This window comes from Haliotis rufescens, unplaced genomic scaffold, assembly GCF_023055435.1.
Source record: "Haliotis rufescens isolate VD_foot unplaced genomic scaffold, xgHalRufe1.0.p SCAF_26, whole genome shotgun sequence".
NCBI classification, from domain to species: Eukaryota; Metazoa; Mollusca; class Gastropoda; order Lepetellida; family Haliotidae; genus Haliotis; species Haliotis rufescens.
The window spans coordinates 3,301,026-3,320,661 of record NW_025963957.1 but is presented as its reverse complement, the minus strand read 5'-3'; the positions used below and the strand labels follow the sequence as shown (position 1 = coordinate 3,320,661).

The following is a 19,636-nucleotide window of genomic DNA, read 5'->3' as shown; positions in this document are numbered from 1 at the left end:
ACGGTACTACCAAAGGATAGGTGAGGTGAGGTGAAATGGGGTTTACTGTTGCGTTCAAGATTATTGTACTTACATAGCGATGTGTGCGGCTGCTTATATTAGTCTGGGGGTGAAATGGGGTTTAATGACTTGTCCAAGATTATTGCACTTATATAGTGATGTGCATGCACGTGTGAGCGACTGGTTGTACTAGTCCGGACTAATGCCGATTTTATAGTGCCAGACTACTGAGATACCATGCCGCAGTTTAACATGAATACCCCACTCAGAAATAGTATACCGACTCCAAGCCAACCAGTCCTAGTTTAAGCTCCTTAATGCTGAGCACCAGGCAGGGTAACAACAATTACCATCTTCTAACATCTTTTTGAATAATGCAGCCTTTATCGAACCCTGGACCCTCCACCCTCAGAATGGATGCTCTACCACTAGACCAGTTGTCACAGTGAAAAATATTTTCAGTATCAGGTGATATGAGTAACAAATACCATCCCAGTGCATGACACAATAATTTTGTTATTGGTGTACTTTAGACGTAGTACAATGACCAGCAGTGCATTGATACCTGGTAGGATGAGATGGCAATTTGGTTAACCTTCTAGTGCCTAACAGGAAGCTTGGGTTGTATACTCCCCAGGGAGCTGAGAATGATTGCTGATTGCACATTGATCCATTGACCGGGGTAATAATGCTTAGAGCATGCTTATGCATGGAGTACAGCGTCATATAAATGGACAGTACTATTATTATTAATATTATTAATGAGGGACCACTGTAGGGAGCTTGAGGAAATACAATGCACATCGACATAGCGTGAACATCACAACTGTTTGATATCGGCTAGTATTGAGAGTGCGTTTGGTTTAACACCATTTTGAACAGTGTTCCAGTTATATCACAGAGTGTCAGCTTAATGTGGGAGGAAAGCCTGAAGTGATGCAGGTCTCGGACGTTTACCACTTCGATAAAACCCACGAGCATGGGTATGGTGCTGACAAACCCATTAAAAGAATCAGGGCAAACCAAGATTTGAACCAACACCAACATGCTTCTGGCATGCCCTAGGGACCAAACTCTGCAAAGAAAATTGCAGCCTTAGATGACTGGGCCACCTGTGCCCCTAATATCAGCTAATGTAGTAAGAATAGTGTTGAGGACAGGTGTGTCAACTACCAAAGCAAACAATTTTTGCAGTCACAAAATATAAATATACTATCAAAGCCAATATGTTTCTTTAACAAAATATGCAAAAATAGAACGTTCATTATGTAATTCCCAAAACAGCAACCTTGAACGACTAAACATAGAGATGAGGAATATTTTGGTACCACCAGACTCCTTGACACCTGATTTACCGGGCCTTGAGGGCATTGTACCAAAAGGGAAATGCAATTTTTGTATTTCAATTGTGGGAATTTCTCTGCAGCTTAATCAAGTGATCTATCTACAGACAGGCAACTAAAACAATTACCACTTGGCCAGGGCCTGGGGTTAACATACATGCCTCTTCTCATCTATGTTTAATCATCGTGTTTTTGTCCAACGGCTGTGGTCTGGTCAGGCAGTACAGAGGACAGTGTTCTACAATTGTTACAATGAAGGTCTGTAACCATGTTCTGAAATGTGGTTCTGTATCATTGTGTCCAGTATATTGTCAGTCATACATTGTTCTAGGGACTGTTACAATGAAGGTCTGTAACCATGTTCTGAAATGTGGTTCTGTATCATTGTGTCCAGTATATTGTCAGTCATACATTGTTCTAGGGACTGTTACAATGAAGGTCTGTAACCATGTTCTGAAATGTGGTTCTGTATCATTGTGTCCAGTATATTGTCAGTCATACATTGTTCTAGGGACTGTTACAATGAAGGTCTGTAACCATGTTCTGAAATGTGGTTCTGTATCATTGTGTCCAGTATATTGTCAGTCATACATTGTTCTAGGGACTGTTACAATGAAGGTCTGTAACCATGTTCTGAAATGTGGTTCTGTATCATTGTGTCCAGTATATTGTCAGCCATACATTGTTCTAGGGACTGTTACAATGTAGGTCTGTAACCATGTTCTGAAATGTGGTTCTGTATCATTGTGTCCAGTATATTGTCAGTCATACATTGTTCTAGGGACTGTTACAATGAAGGTCTGTAACCATGTTCTGAAATGTGGTTCTGTATCATTGTGTCCAGTATATTGTCAGTCATACATTGTTCTAGGGACTGTTACAATGTAGGTGTGTAACCATGTTCTGAAATGTGGTTCTGTATCATTGTGTCCAGTATATTGTCAGTCATACATTGTTCTAGGGACTGTTACAATGTAGGTCTGTAACCATGTTCTGAAATGTGGTTCTGTATCATTGTGTCCAGTATATTGTCAGTCATACATTGTTCTAGGGACTGTTACAATGTAGGTCTGTAACCATGTTTTGAAATGTGGTTCTGTATCATTGTGTCCAGTATATTGTCAGTCATACATTGTTCTAGGGACTGTTACAATGTAGGTCTGTAACCATGTTCTGAAATGTGGTTCTGTCCTTGAGTCCAGTATATTGTCAGTCATACATTGTTCTAGGGACTGTTACAATGTAGGTCTGTAACCATGTTCTGAAATGTGGTTCTGTATCATTGTGTCCAGTATATTGTCAGTCATTCATTGTTCTAGGGACTGTTACAATGTAGGTCTGTAACCATGTTCTGAAATGTGGTTCTGTATGCTTGAGTCCAGTATATTGTCAGTCATACATTGTTCTAGGGACTGTTACAATGTAGGTCTGTAACCATGTTCTGAAATGTGGTTCTGTCCTTGAGTCCAGTATATTGTCAGCCATGCATTGTTCTAGGGACTGTTACAATGAAGGTCTGTAACCATGTTCTGAAATGTGGTTCTGTATCATTGTGTCCAGTATATTGTCAGTCATACATTGTTCTAGGGACTGTTACAATGTAGGTCTGTAACCATGTTCTGAAATGTGGTTCTGTCCTTGAGTCCAGTATATTGTCAGCCATGCATTGTTCTAGGGACTGTTACAATGAAGGTCTGTAACCATGTTCTGAAATGTGGTTCTGTATCATTGTGTCCAGTATATTGTCAGTCATACATTGTTCTAGGGACTGTTACAATGAAGGTCTGTAACCATGTTCTGAAATGTGGTTCTGTATCATTGTGTCCAGTATATTGTCAGTCATACATTGTTCTAGGGACTGTTACAATGAAGGTCTGTAACCATGTTCTGAAATGTGGTTCTGTATCATTGTGTCCAGTATATTGTCAGTCATACATTGTTCTAGGGACTGTTACAATGTAGGTCTGTAACCATGTTCTGAAATGTGGTTCTGTATCATTGTGTCCAGTATATTGTCAGTCATACATTGTTCTAGGGACTGTTACAATGTAGGTCTGTAACCATGTTCTGAAATGTGGTTCTGTATCATTGTGTCCAGTATATTGTCAGTCATACATTGTTCTAGGGACTGTTACAATGTAGGTCTGTAACCATGTTCTGAAATGTGGTTCTGTCCTTGAGTCCAGCATATTGTCAGTCATACATTGTTCTAGGGACTGTTACAATGTAGGTCTGTAACCATGTTCTGAAATGTGGTTCTGTATCATTGTGTCCAGCATATTGTCAGTCATACATTGTTCTAGGGACTGTTACAATGTAGGTCTGTAACCATGTTCTGAAATGTGGTTCTGTATCATTGAGTCCAGCATATTGTCAGTCATACATTGTTCTAGGGACTGTTACAATGTAGGTCTGTAACCATGTTCTGAAATGTGGTTCTGTATCATTGTGTCCAGTATATTGTCAGTCATACATTGTTCTAGGGACTGTTACAATGTAGGTCTGTAACCATGTTCTGAAATGTGGTTCTGTATCATTGTGTCCAGTATATTGTCAGTCATACATTGTTCTAGGGACTGTTACAATGTAGGTCTGTAACCATGTTCTGAAATGTGGTTCTGTCCTTGAGTCCAGTATATTGTCAGTCATACATTGTTCTAGGGACTGTTACAATGTAGGTGTGTAACCATGTTCTGAAATGTGGTTCTGTATCATTGTGTCCAGTATATTGTCAGTCATACATTGTTCTAGGGACTGTTACAATGTAGGTGTGTAACCATGTTCTGAAATGTGGTTCTGTATCATTGTGTCCAGCATATTGTCAGTCATACATTGTTCTAGGGACTGTTACAATGTAGGTCTGTAACCATGTTCTGAAATGTGGTTCTGTATCATTGTGTCCAGTATATTGTCAGTCATACATTGTTCTAGGGACTGTTACAATGTAGGTGTGTAACCATGTTCTGAAATGTGGTTCTGTCCTTGAGTCCAGTATATTGTCAGTCATACATTGTTCTAGTGCCTGTTACAATGTAGGTCTGTAACCATGTTCTGAAATGTGTTTTTGTCCTTGTGTCCAGTATATTGTCAGTCATACATTGTTCTAGACAGTACATTGTCCTTAGTATACTGACATTGAGATGACCAGTCCCCTTAATTCATGCCACGCGCCAGGAAGGCTAACAAAATGTAACCTGTTATTTTCGACTACAATTCCCGTTTTAATAAAACAAAAGAACACAAATTCCAACAAGCTGCTGTCCACCTACAGTCTTAACAGAATGAAATATCTCAAATTCCAGCAGTATATAATAATTCTGCTTTCAGACAAAAATATATTGAATACACTTACTCCTGGGATCTACATCAATAAAAATAGCCTGTCCTCATCAATGTTTCAAAAGCACATTCCTGAGAACAAATTGTGTATTTTTACAAAAATAATTCGCCAACATCAGCTTGGTTCACACATTATTTTGAATGGAGTTCATCTGAGTCAACACTAATTGAAAATAGTATTTTGAAACACTGTCAAGTCTTGCTGTTTTATAAAGTTTAAGTGTACAGTATCTTGACTTTTGCCACTAGCCCAAAGATATCAATTCCAGGTTTCCGTTAAGGTGCCAACAGTTGGCACACATAATGAGCAAATTGATTGGTAGATAATAAGTGCTGTCCTTCTTCAGAGCTCTCCATAGATGGAGGAAACATAGGTTCTTCATTAAACATGCGCAGGAAATGAAATGCCGAGGGAAAAAACTGTTGTAATGGTCCCTTTGAGAATTGAAGTAATTAGTTCTTGACACGGAAACAACATATAGACACATGACGATTTCATCGCAGATTGAGGTCATACTCCCTCCGGCTCCCAGCTAAAACACTTAACTCTCTAAGGGTGGTAAAGGCAAAAAATAATTTGATGAAAAACAAGAAAAACTTCAGTCTCCTGATCCATGGTTACGTCAGAGAAGAATATATAAGAAATGTTCTCAGCTTGTTGAGGTGGCACTCAGTGGTTAGTTTGCATGTCTGAATCAGGTTCTTCCTCGAATTCTAGAACCATGAATTATGATGCATGCAGGACAGAAAGGACTGGAGTCTCCATCTTGAACAAAGCTGTCACTTTTCCAAACAACACCTTATTAGTCATAATGTTTACCAGAGAGAGAAGTTTGCAATGTCTTAATGAAATATCGAGAGAATAAACTATGAGGAAGTACAGTACTTGGGACAGATATACAGTAATTCTGAGTTTTATTATATTTTAAGAGACAAACTGAAAAAAACCCGTAAGAAATATCAATCCTACAGATAAATTTAACATAATTAATTTGTGACTTCATGAACATTGGATGACGTCATGTCATATTTTTCTCAACAATGAAACACTAAAGTGCATTGAGAATCACTAAAATGCACAAGTGCAATTATTGGAAATGATCACTCTACCCTTCTGAGTGCTAAAGGGAAATAGTTTTCTGCTGATGGAGAGTAAGTACGGCACATCAGTTCTATAGTGCTATGTTTTTAACACTGTCACCTCACAGAATAACACTACTCAGATTTTCATAGGGATACTCTGGTATTTCATACGACATGGTTCACAATGAATAGTGCACTTCTTCTTGAACCACTGGTTGACCAGGTCGCCATCATACACAATGAATAGTGCACTTCTTCTTGAACCACTGGTTGACCAGGTCGCCATCATACACAATGAATAGTGCACTTCTTCTTGAACCACTGGTTGACCAGGTCGCCATCATACACAATGAATAGTGCACTTCTTCTTGAACCACTGGTTGACCAGGTCGCCATCATACACAATGAATAGTGCACTTCTTCTTAAACCACTGGTTGACTGGGTCGCCATGATATACAATGAATAGTGCACTTCTTCTTGAACCACTGGTTGACCAGGTCGCCATCATACACAATGAATAGTGCACTTCTTCTTGAACCACTGGTTGACCAGGTCGCCATGATATACAATGAATAGTGCACTTCTTCTTGAACCACTGGTTGACCAGGTCGCCATGATATACAATGAATAGTGCACTTCTTCTTGAACCACTGGTTGACCAGGTCGCCATCATACACAATGAATAGTGCACTTCTTCTTGAACCACTGGTTGACCAGGTCGCCATCATACACAATGAATAGTGCACTTCTTCTTGAACAACTGGTTGACCGGGTCTTCATGATATACAATGAATAGTGCTGAATGTTGTGTAAAACAATATATATGACTGTAAATATTCAAGTCTGGACCAGACAATCCAGTGATTGACATCATGAGCATCGAACAACCCAATTGGGATACATTGACATGTGTCAACCAAGTTAGCAAGTCGGATCACCCAATCCTGTTGGTCTCCTCTTTTAAAAGCACTTGTTGCTGAAGACCAATTCTAACCTGGATCTTCATGTGGGACAAGCATGGGGTACTGGGCACATATTCTGCCCTGGAATCGAGAAAAAACCCACAACAGGCTGTTTGAAAATCTTTTCGTTGTGTGAATTCATAACTTTGGGACTTAGACATGCCAGAAAGCTATGATTGTGGGTTCGAATCTCAAGTCACCCTGATAATGTTTCTAGGTTTGTCAGCACCATACCCGTGCTCGTGGTTTCACCGAAGTGGTAAACGCCAAGACCTGCTACACTTCGGGATTTCCTCCCATATTAAGCTGGCACGCCGTGATATAACTGGAATACTGATAAAAGCGGTGTTAAACCCAACTCACTCACTCATCCACTCCTGTGTTTGTCCAATTTATTTGTGTGAAAATAGTGCTGCATAGTGCAGTGCACCTACAAACATTAAACTCTTATTGCAAACACAAGGAGTGTCAAACCCTGGACTGAATGGTATCTTAGTGACTACCTTGTTTACTCTCACCCATACAGAACCCTGTGACAGTGTCTCGTCCAAACGAGCTGAGCGACAAGCGAAAAGATGACTCATAATCTACGAGATAAAAGCCAATTATGAAAACCCTGATTTACACGTCTGTAACAACAAGAATCCCAGACGAAAATATTCTGATTATGGTCTAAATGATATCCAATACAGTCTTCCAGACAACTGATAATTAATCCAAGTTGGATGGCCATTCTCATCTGGTTCATAGGTGAATCATTTCTGTTGCTATAACTCTCCGATCGAGCTATTTATACAACTGTGGATGAAACATGTGTTTCCCAGTATAAATTCTGTCTAGATCAACAGTGAAATAGTATAAATAAGAAAAGACCAATTAGATCCCTTGATGGCCATCTTGAACTGGCAGATATGTTTAACTATGGCAATTAGTTGTACAGCAGCTAGCATGAGTAAAGATCTGCTTGATATTGACAAGAGGACACCAACACTTGCACTGGTGATCAACTTTTCCAGCATTTGACAACACAGAGAACTACAGCCAATCATTCGGCTTGTGCCGAAACCAAGGCTGGGTTATTTGGTCTGCGTGGGCTGCCCTACTGAACAAATCTGCACTGTAATCAAGGATGCTTTACACGGCAATTAACGGCTATTATCCAGCACATGCTCATTGAGATGAAGACCACCTGCCAGATGGCGCCGTCAGGATAATATATATCCCATAATGCACCACAGTGCTCTTGCTGTATTAGCTTGGAGGGGAATCCAGCTTGTAACTAATATTTCGCCAACTCCAAACCTTTTTTTCCTGTGATAGATGTATTGAACAAATGACTGAACATATAACTTGTCTGTAGATTGTTTTTAGTCTGACAATGCACCGCTGTAATAAAATCAAGAGAGCTTCTTTTCTTGACACTGATTGATAAGACCTTTCGAAATGAAATATTATAACACTCTTGTCAGTATTGGAATGCATTTTTTGGGAACAACTCTCTAGAGTCTATACACAAAATGAAAGGAATTCCAAGCTGTAAAAGACATCCTCAAATGCCACAGAAATTCTGCAAAATGGAATATAATTTTGATGGCAATGTATAAAATGTGTTGACACAACTGACTACATAATTTTGCATCGTGCTAAACATGGCATCACCAATGATTGCTACCGATTGATAATATCTCTGTGTATACATTATGAGGACAGACAGATGAACAGACTGATGGACAAACAGATGAACAGCAGATGGACAGACAGATGAACAGACTGATGGACAAACAGATGAACAGACTGATGGACAGACAGATGAACAGACTGATGGACAGACAGATGAACAGACTGATGGACAAGCAGATGAACAGACTGATGGACAAACAAATGAACAGACAGATGGACAGACTGATGGACAGACAGATGAACAGACTGATGGACAGACAGATGAACAGACTGATAAATAGACTGATGGACAGACTGGTGAACAGACAGATGTACAGACAGATGAACAGACAGATGGACAGACAGATGAACAGACTGATGGACAGACAGATTGAGAGACTGATGGACAGACATGTGAACATACTGATAGACAGACAGGTGAACAGACTGATGGGCAGACAGGTGAACAGACAGATGAACAGACTTATGAACAAACAGATGGACAGACTGATGAACAGACAGATGGACAGAGATGAACAGACTGATGGACAGACAGATGGTCAGACTGATGAACAGACAGATGGACAGAGTGATGAAAAGACAGATGGACAGAGTGATAAACAGACAGATGGACAGACAGGTGAACATACTGATGGGCAGACAGGTGAACAGACAGATGAACCGACTTATGAACAGACAGATGGACAGACTGATGAACAGACAGATGGACAGAGATGAACAGACTGATGGACAGACAGATGGACATACAGGTGAACATACTGATGGACAGACAGGTGAACAGACTGATGGACAGACAGATGGTCAGACTGATGAACAGACAGATGGACAGAGTGATGAAAAGACAGATGGACAGAGTGATGAACAGACAGATGGACAGACTGATGGACAGACAGGTGAACAGACTGATGGACAGAGACATGAACGTGACTGTTGGACAGATAAACTGATATTTCGATAGATAGATGATAACTTACCAGACAATCAGGTTCCATTGCATAACAGTAGTCTCCTGAGGCATTGGTCTCCACCCATAGATGCTCGCTGTTGACTGCCTGTTCCTGTAATGCAAAAGCAAACCAGATGTAAGCTTTCATCACCCAAGCAATCACTGTTGGTATCTTGTTTGTAATGTAAATGCAGACTGTTAGAGATAGCCTTAAATCACCTACGGATGGTTATTGTTGACTGCCTCTTCCTGTAATGTAAAACAGGTCAGTTGGTGCTGGAGTCAGTCAGTGTTGGAGTCAGTAGTAACAGAGAATGGGACAGTAGACACAAGTTGGTAGGTCAGTGGTTGGTTCAGTAGTCGTCAGTCCATTGTGGGTAGGTCAGCCAGTTGCAGGCACTATTTTTCAGTAGGTATCAATGGATCTAGTTTTCAGCAGCCATCAGTGAGTGGGTTATTAAGTCTCATTAGTTTACCAGTTTACAGAGGATGCAGTGGGTGTGTCAGATGATGCAGTGGGTGTGTCGGAAGATGCAGTGGGTGTGTCAGGGGATGCAGTGGGTGCGTCAGGGGATGCAGTGGGTGCGTCAGGGGATGCAGTGGGTGTGTCGAAAGATGCAGTGGGTGTGTCGGAGGATGCAGAGGGTGTGTCGGAGGATGCAGTTTTCTGTCGGAGGATGCAGTGGGTGTGTCAGAGGATGCAGTTTGTGTCGGAGGATGCAGTGGGTGTGTCAGAGGATGCAGTGGGTGTGTCGGAGGATGCAGTGGGTATGTCAGAGGATGCAGTGGGTGTGTCGGAGGATGCAGTTTGTGTCCGAGGATGCAGTGGGTGTGTCGGAGGATGCAGTTTGTGTCGAAGGATGCAGTAGGTGTGTCGGAGGATGCAGTTTGTGTCGGAGGATGCAGTGGGTGTATCAGAGGATGCAGTGGGTGTGTTGGAGGATGCAGTTTGTCGCGTGTGTCGGAGGATGCAGTGGGTGTGTCGGAGGATGCAGTGGGTGTCGGAGGATGCAGTGGGTGTGTCGGCAGATGCAGTGGGTGTCGGAGGATGCAGTGGGTGTGTCAGGAAAAGGGTCTGTTGGCGTGAAGTGGTTGTTTAAAAAGGCATCAGTGATTGCTTCAATAAACATCTGATGTTAGTGAGGTGTCAAGAATATCAAGAACGTCAATAAGTACAGTATGATACACAAGTATTGATGAGTTGCAAGTAACAACTGATGATGAAATCTCCAAACAAATCAGACAAATCCAGGAGGCACCATGAATAGATCAAGCATTGATTCAGCTTAAAATTCTGGTCAAATAAAATCACCTTTGAAATGCACCCGATGCCAAATTTGGATTCCCAAGTGAGAGACAAAAAAGCTCTCTTACGCGAGCATTTAATTTCTAAAGTGCACTAGGCTGAAATGTTTTTCTTCTTTAAGGAAAAATAAAGAGCCAATTCCTGTAAGCAGTTAACGGAGGCTCCAGCACTGTAAGCATCTCATAGACATTAAAGGGCAGAAGCTGGAAATGACGCCATAGCAGTGATGAATGTTGAGTAGAATTTAAATTCCTACGAGAAAACGTGCAATGCGTTTTACTAAAAATGTCATAAAAACACTTAATTACAACCCGAGAGAAACAGCTAGCTTGTAATTACAGCAGTGAGACTCTTTTTTTTAAAAGATCTTTGGAAAAAAAAAGTTGTTCCATTTATTCATTAAGTCTCCATGAGGTCAGGAATTAATACCTAGGGCCCTGCCCAACATAGCTATCACAGTGCTCTAACTATGATAAGTTAAGCCCAAGAGGTGTAGCACTAGAGACCAGACAGTGACCGTGGGTTTACAGATCATGCCATTTCTTGTACAAACCATCTGTAACGTCATGAGGAGGTGAGGTGAAATATGGTTTAACGTCTCGTCCAAAATTATTGCGCTTATATAGTGACCTGCATGTGGCTGCTTGTACTAGTCCAGACTGATGCCGATTGATAGTGCTAGCCCACTGAGATACCATGCCGTAGATTAACATGAATACCCCACTCAGACACAGTTTTCTGACTCCGAGCCGACCAAGTCCTTGTTTTAGCCCCTTAATGCCAATCACCAGACAGGGTACCAACAAGTACCATCTTTTAACGTCTTTTTGTATGACGCTGCCAGTGATAGAACCCCTGACCTTTCGTTTTCCGGGTGGACTCTCTACCACAAGACCATAGAGCCAGTCGTGTAACGCCATGAAACATGGACAACGTTATTTGCGACATTGCAAATGTCACAGTCAGTGTCCTGCTTCATCTGAATTGTCAAAATACCTTTGCCCAACGCCTGTGGGTGTCGGGCGAGTAATATACGTTTTCTAGCATGCCCGTGGACAAGTGGAGCACACAAAATGAACTAGATCAAGTTTCACGAGAATGTAATCATGTGATCATGTTACAATATTTCATTGGCTAATATTTTGCTGGTGTCCCAGACTGGCAATCTAATTTGCATACAGTTACATCAGTTACGTCAACCAATGGGATTAATACACTTCGATGTCAGGCAGGTCAACAACATGAGAACCAGGCTTGTTTCATTGACAAATTGTAGTAACACTTCCAAATACGGCACATGCTTCTTGGAAATGGAATGACGGACAGTTGACTACATTTTTTGGAATTTTGATGCTTCATTTGCTTTGATGAAATATTTTGTTTGACTACGCCAGTCACCATCGAGGTTCACGCGCTCTTGATAAGTTAAACTACAACAAATATGACTTTTCATGGGTCAAAGTATGGCATTTATGATATATGTATCCATTCCCTGGCAACTAAATTTCGTTTCAAGGCGTCAATGGTGGTAATCTGACCATGGTTGCTTTAAATAATGGTGAATTGTGCGATCTACCTATCACTTCACACATGATTTCTCCGAAATGAATGTAAACAAATATTGAATGAAATTTTGAATAAAATAAATAAATCATATTACAAACCTAAGTGCAGATATACAATGAACACGTTTATAATCATATAATAATGGGATTAAATTGTGTACTTAAGTTCCGATTTGTTGACTGGTATTTCTGGTATAACGTGCTTGCAGTGATCAGCTGATGTTTGTTATAGATGGGGGAAAAATGGTGTCACTGTAAAACTTGAGTTTATTAAATATGTAAGTCATTTTGGGAGCCATGTGTAACCGCGCACTATAACCGAGTTAGTGCTATATTGAGGGGTGCAATAGCGAGGGAACACTGTATCTCTGATTCTCAGTTCTGAAGATATAACATTTCACTGAATTTATTAGCTTAATTTTGGGCAAGTACATTTTAAAGAAGGGCAAGTAAGAATGTTGGTCATACTTGCCCTTGATCAAGTAACATTTTCATAAATTTTCAACCCCTGCCGACACTGCTCAGGGTTCAAATTCCTTGCATAACAGTGCAACAGTTAAAGTCATAAGGGCACACAGTTTAAAGGGCACCTTAGAAATAAATTTAAAAAAAATGAAATACCTTATGGCGTATATTACACACCAGTGACAATCATTGAACACATGAACACAATTAATTCAGTCAGATTCATAAAATAACCCCGGGCATTCAGGAATCAAAGAGGATGTTATGAATTTCAAGAAGGAGACAAATGTATACGATTACAATGTTATTAGCTACTCATATTGAAATCACATGCACTGGATACGAAGCAGGATAAAAGCATACTTTTTGTTGGCACACTTTAAATCCAAAGGGTTCACCTAAACATCTTTGTGAGCGCCCTGCAGCACATCTGAACACAAACATTCATATCTCCGCTGTATGAAGTGTCTGTTTGTCTCACCTCTCCTGCTACAGGTTTTGGCCTGATGAGGGTGTTTGTCTGTAACTGAGTCACAGAGATGCTCTATTTGTAACACAATCGCTAACAGTGACAGACAGCTAAGGGAATTAACTCAGGCGGAATTGACAGAAAGTAGTGACCAATTTTGAGTTATCCTGTCAAGCGACACTGAGGATCTAGTGTTGGGTCAGTAACGAATGAATCCCAATTCTGGCTGATGTAGCAATGCAGACCCTGTTTGAGACAATCTCTGGCTGAAAATGGTCATTGAAATGGTCCAATAATTGCAGCCCAAGGACAGCAATGCTTTTCAAGACTTCCATTCAAGATTCATGTGATGAAAAACAGGCAACCAAGAATATAGCTCCCAAGGAAACAAGTCTCTGAGATCTTTGCTTCTACCACAACATATTTAGTTGAATCATTCAATTTTCATCTTATGAGAATGACTATGTTGTTCCATGATATTTTGTGGGGTGGTGGTTAGCCTTGTGGTTAAAGCATTTGCTCGTCATGCCGAAGACCCGGGTTCAATTCCCGACATGGGTACAATGTGTGAAGCCCATTTCTGTGTGATATTGCTGGAATAATGCCAAAGTGGCTTCATACCTCTTACTCACCAACATAATTAGTGCCTATTTGTAGGAAGTGCCATTGTTTGTTATAAAGAGTATTATAGGTTATAATAGGTCAATTACTCAATAAAGGTCAGTTCTGTCTGAAACTCAGTGGGGAGTTAAGATTGCCAGGCCTCCTACAACCGAGTGCTTGTCATCGAAGATTACTAAATGGATCAAGTGTTTCCAACTCAGTGGGGGGCACCGGTGGCCCAGTCGTCTCAGGTGCTACGATTCGCTGGGCAGAGTTGCATCCCTTGGGCATGCCAGAAACCTATGATTGTGGGTTCGAATCCCAGTTCACCCTGATCATGTTCCTAGTATCGTCACCACCCTCCCCGTGCTCGTGGGTTTCAACGAAGTTGTAAACGTCTGAGATCTGCATCACTTCGGGCTTTCCTCCCACATTAAGCTGACACGCCACGATATAACTTGAATGCTGTTAAAAGCGGCGTTTAACCCAACTCACTCACTCCAACTAAGTGACTTGGTAGATTGTGTGTCATTGAACCCAATGTGGGATGTTACTCCTAATATCAATCACTGTTATGTCTTGTAAGGACCAGACAAACCAGTGATTGACATTATCAAAAGATATACAAGACAACCAAAGGAGCTGTAACCATAGTTAAGAAAGACAATATGAAACATTCTGAAAATGTTCCTGGTGAGATCCAAGTTGCCAAAAGTTCATTATTACTAAGTAATGGCACGTTTTTAAATGTCACAACTGAGATAAACAGCATAATTCACTTCAGAATTCAACGTACAGTACGGGAAAATCCTTGCCAAGGATTTTGTTTCAATTATTACTAGCTCTGAATGTGAATTCCACTAAATCAAGACTCTGAATTCTGCCACTGTGGTGTCTGCATATTGGATTGTTTGGGGAACTGTGGTGTTACAGGACTGCAATGTTTTATCGGGTGTGGAAAATCAATGCCCAACTTGCCCAACTTGCCCAACTCATTACATAAGATCGCTGGACAACTAAAAAATCAGCTTCAGTTTTCAGGACTTGATTTCGCTATATAAAACATGCACCAGTGCAAGCTACTGTTGAAAAATGCAACTAATATATATGTCCACATACACCAAATGCATGTAAAAAAACAAACAAACTAAATTATTGTGTGACTGAGCCTTACTTGTCCGGGGGCACGGGTGGCCCAGTTGTCTAAGGCACCGCAATTCGCTGTGCAGAGTTGCATCCCTTGGCACGCCAGAAACCTATGATTGTGGGTTCGAATCCCGGTTCGCCCCGATTATGTTTCTAGGTTTGTCAGCACCATACCCGTGCTCGTGAGTTTCACCGAAGTGGTAAACGTCTGAGACCTGCAACACTTCGGGCTTTCCTCCCACATTAAGCTGACACGCCGCGATATGACTGGAATACTGTTAAAAGCGGCGTTAAACCCAACTCACTCACTTACTTGTCCACAGGACATCAATCTTTGAACACCCAGTGCCTCTTAGCCTTATTTACAACACTACATCACTAACCTGTGTTATGTATAATTCTTGACACAGTCATCAGAGACCTTACTTATTTTGACGTGATTATGCATCTCTGTTCAAAATGTATGGGACCAGAGTGCAAAATGGTTTTGTCTGGTGCAACTAGCTGTTCATGTCAACATGCACCTGGTGCAAGTAAAATCAAGTTCCTTACGTTATGTTTGATTACAGCCTGTGTCTTGTGATGAAACACCATTTTGGGTCAATAATCGGGTCAAATGTTTGTTTCTGGACAAGGTAAAACATTTGATATTTCCATACCCCTGTATAATACTTACTATCACAGCTTGACAAAATTGAAATTTTGTTAGAACAGGGAACCCTTTTTGAATAATTTAGAGTGAGTGCCATATTAAACTTGTCCAAAACATGCACAGAACTATCATCTTGAAAAAGTATGCAGGCAAACGCCTACCTATATGTAACATGATATAAAAGTATTTCAAAATAAACCAATGACCCTGCAGCTACTGTATTCAAGAACTCTTTCAATCAGGTGGATGACAGGAGAAAGAAAAGTAATGTTAATAACAAGACAAAAATGTTTTCCAGACAAAGTCACATATCAAATTTTGGGGCTATGTTCTCAATCAACTTTCCCCTTAGTTCCTACAGTAAAGATACTGTTTGTTTGGTTGTTGTTTAATGCGCAACTCAGCAATATTCCAGCTATATGATGGCGGTCTCTAAATAATCGAGTCAAATTCCATGACAGGAAATAATCGTGACTACTCACTAAACCTATTTTCTCAAATATAAAGTTACAATGACAGTTTGACTAAATATGACAGACATAATGTTTCCCCAATAAGGGACTTGAAGAAACTGGAATTTGGACTTAAATTATCCCGGATTGGTCCACCATACAGGGGTGCAGGCGGTGGACCCAGGGGGGAATTAGGGCTCTTGGCATTGCAAAGGAAATGAAGGAATGAGGATTGTTGGCCAGACAAGGGCCGTTAGCACTAGAAAGGATCAAAAGTACGAGGGTGTTGGCACTAGCAAGGATCAAAAGAACAAGGGCTGTTAGCACTAGAAAGAATCAAAAGTACGAGGGTGTTGGCACTAGCAAGGATCAAAAGAACAAGGGCTGTTAGCACTAGAAAGGATCAAAAGTACGAGGGTGTTGGCACTAGCAAGGATCAAAAGAACAAGGGCTGTTAGCACTGGAAAGGATCAAAAGTACGAGGGGGTTGGCATTAGCAAGGATCAAAAGAACGACAGGGTTGGTACTGAACAGGATCTACAACCTCCATTATTCCATACGGGAATAACGTTAACTCACATAACAGATCCAACCACATGATGTCATGGAGACTTCCAGGGATGAGGAAGACAAACTGCTAACAAGTTGGTAACAAACTGAATGAAATGGCACCCGGTATTTATCAAGGACCCTGGTACAAGTTTGAAGTGATTACTGCAGTGAAACAAAACCTCTCCAGCCTTATCGTAGACTCACCCAGGGGTCTCAATAGCCTTGAGGCGGCACTGCATGTGAGCACTGGCTCCCACAGTGCTGACAACGCAATACACAACTCCCAAAGAATATTTAAATGAATCACATCCTTTTGAGAATTGTATGAAAATAAGTCAACGATTTTTTGGCAGACAGATGAATATTACCCTCGTCATTGGTCTGTCAATTCCTTTGCACTAAGCCAATGAATTCATTTCATGAAGCTCTCTTAGCTTCAGTTGTCCATACATGCTAAACATGGACATGCCCGTCCATCTATTCAACGTTGTTTATTTGTCTGTCAGAATAAATACTGGCTGAAGACATTGACGGGAAAAAGTGTCATGATTGGGGTAAATCAGAACTTCGAATAACAGACATCAGCAAACTGTATTTGAAAATCTGTTTAAGATACTGGGCAAGATCTGACTTAATGAAACAGTTTTTGGGTCTTTTCAATCTTGATTAAAATACTTTTACTGATTCTTCCCGAGGTTTTGTTGGCACTGACGAATTGATTGCCTGTACTGAACAAAAACCCAACACATAAAGTAATTGATTTATAGAGTTTGGGGCCTGCGAGAAGATAGGCTTTCTTGACATGTAATGACAAGCAGCATAGTCTCTTAAACCCTTTCACCCACGCAGGCTACAGTTCAAGACCTGTGTCACATTTCCTACAGACACCCAGGACAGGCTATCGCCTTCCATCAGCACCTTACTAGACTTCCCCGACACACACGTCTTCCCCATCTTCATCTGGGTAACCCCTTCACCTCTTTGTCACCATCTCAGCTGCATCGCTCTCACCCCTTCCAACCCCTATCGTCCTCCAGGCCCATGACTCCGGACTCTAGGTTCCCTTTGACCTCACGTCAGATCTTATCCTTATTCAACACATGAATCTGTCTGCCATTTCACTAAAGTAATTTTCTTCCTGAAGTATGATGACTTTATTTCCTTCTTGTTATTGAATTTGATTTAAATATAAATAAATTGCAAGTTATTTCATGGCATTTGATTCTTTTTGCCTTTGTGTTTCCATAAACCAAGCAAAAAAAAGGCCACGCCCACTAACAGATTACAGTTTCCTGATTGGATGATAATAGAATTCAATTATTTGTCTGAATGATGTCACTGATTCGGTACTGTCTATATCTTGTTCGTGTTGATGATTAAATAAAGTCTGCGAAGTTATTATTGTTGAAGTATTTTTATATAAAATTGATTTCAATATATGTTTGCCAGAGTGCACAGTGTTTAAACAGTGTAAATCTGTGTTTCTTCATTAAATTCAGAGGGCGCAGCCTATGTTTCATGACATTGTGGACAGTTGTTTGTTGTTTTAAGTAGCACTCAGCAGTAGTCAAACAACATGACGTTGGCCCGTAAACAACAGAGTCTGTAACAGACAAACCAGAGATAGATATTTGATGCATGTCTCTGTATCCCTCATGATACTCATGATGTCAATCTCTGAACTGTCTGGTCCATACTTGATTATTTACAGTCCGCAGGAATAACGATGATTGCAGCATTACACAACAAACAAACAAACCCTAATAATCAACAGGTATTTTCATAACAATTTCATAACACAAAAGCATTGACCGAAATAAAATTGATATGGCCTTTTCTGAGGATGACAAACCCTGATTGCTCGATTCCACTGGGAACGTTATCTGTTACTCGTTAAAGAATCTGACTGACCAGTCCTCATCTCGTAAAGACCCACACAAGTCGGCCGGTTGGCCTGTACAGATATGATGACACCCCACCCTGTAAGGGGAGGTCACTTGCTTCTCTGGGGCACGGCCGCAATTCACTGTGCAGAGTTGCGTTCCTTGGGCACGCCAGAAACCTATGATGGTGGGTTCGAATCCCGGTTCACCCCGATTATGTTTCAAGATTTGTCAGCACCATACCTGTGCTTGTGGTAAACGTCTGAGTCCTGCATCTCTTCAGGCTTTCCTCCCACATTAAGCCGACTGGCCGTGATATAACTGGAATACTGTTAAAACTGGCGTTAAACCCAACTCACTCGCTTGCTTGACACATCACAAAACTACAGTTTGCTGTTCGAAGTTCCACACTGAGAGTGGTGGCAGTCACATCTAAGGTATCCATTTGATTTTCTGGGGTGTGGGGATTTTGTTTTGAGACTAACTATTTTTTCCAGCTACATCTGCAAAACCAAATACTTATTTAATTTTAACTACAAGCATTCAGCTTGCAACAACATATTTTTCATGTCTGTCAGTTTCCTGTTTACCAACAGTCAGAAGCACTATTATTTTTCTCAAAAACTTTTGGGGGGACAACTTATTTTTTTCAAGAAAATCCCCCCCCCATACACACACACACCCATATCAACTGGTCAGTCTCTTTTGTTCTCTGAAAGGAGGCATGGAAGAATTATTATTTTTCTTCACAAAACATTCTTTTTCAATAATTTCTGGACCAAATTAGTTTTTTACAAAAAAATCCCAAACCATGGGGGGTTGTTAGCCTTTGTCATCAAGCTGATTGAAGGAAATCTACATTGTAATTGTAGCTATATTGGAATAGTATTGCAAAAGTGTTGTTTTTTCCCCACTGTAAAAGCCAACAAGCTCTGGTAGTGTGCTGGCAAATCAAGGGTCATGACCCGGGACCATCTGAAGCCTCCCCTTCAACAGGCAGAACCCTGTAGCTGCACAACATCCTTTGGAACCGACTCGCCCACCTATGTCTCAGATTTCATTGGGAAATCACCACAAAGTACATTACTATCAATCAAAGACAAACACTGCATAATCAATCAAGGAAAAAGTCTATAAGTTCAAAGATTCTTGAATTTCCATTCTCTGGGGTGACACTGTCATGCAATTC

General features: G+C 40.8%; 1 protein-coding gene across 6 annotated transcripts in view; it reads right to left on the bottom strand.

Moving 5' to 3' along the window:
* Positions 1 to 19,636, bottom strand: part of LOC124115238 (diacylglycerol kinase zeta-like) — a 178,814-nt gene that overhangs the window by 89,853 nt on the left and 69,325 nt on the right. For all 6 annotated transcript variants that reach the window (XM_048402440.1, XM_048402439.1, XM_048402443.1 and 3 more), the window contains exon 3: positions 9,383 to 9,466. In XM_048402440.1, coding sequence (XP_048258397.1) covers positions 9,383 to 9,466 — 84 coding nt within the window. The remainder of the gene's footprint in view (positions 1 to 9,382; positions 9,467 to 19,636) is intronic.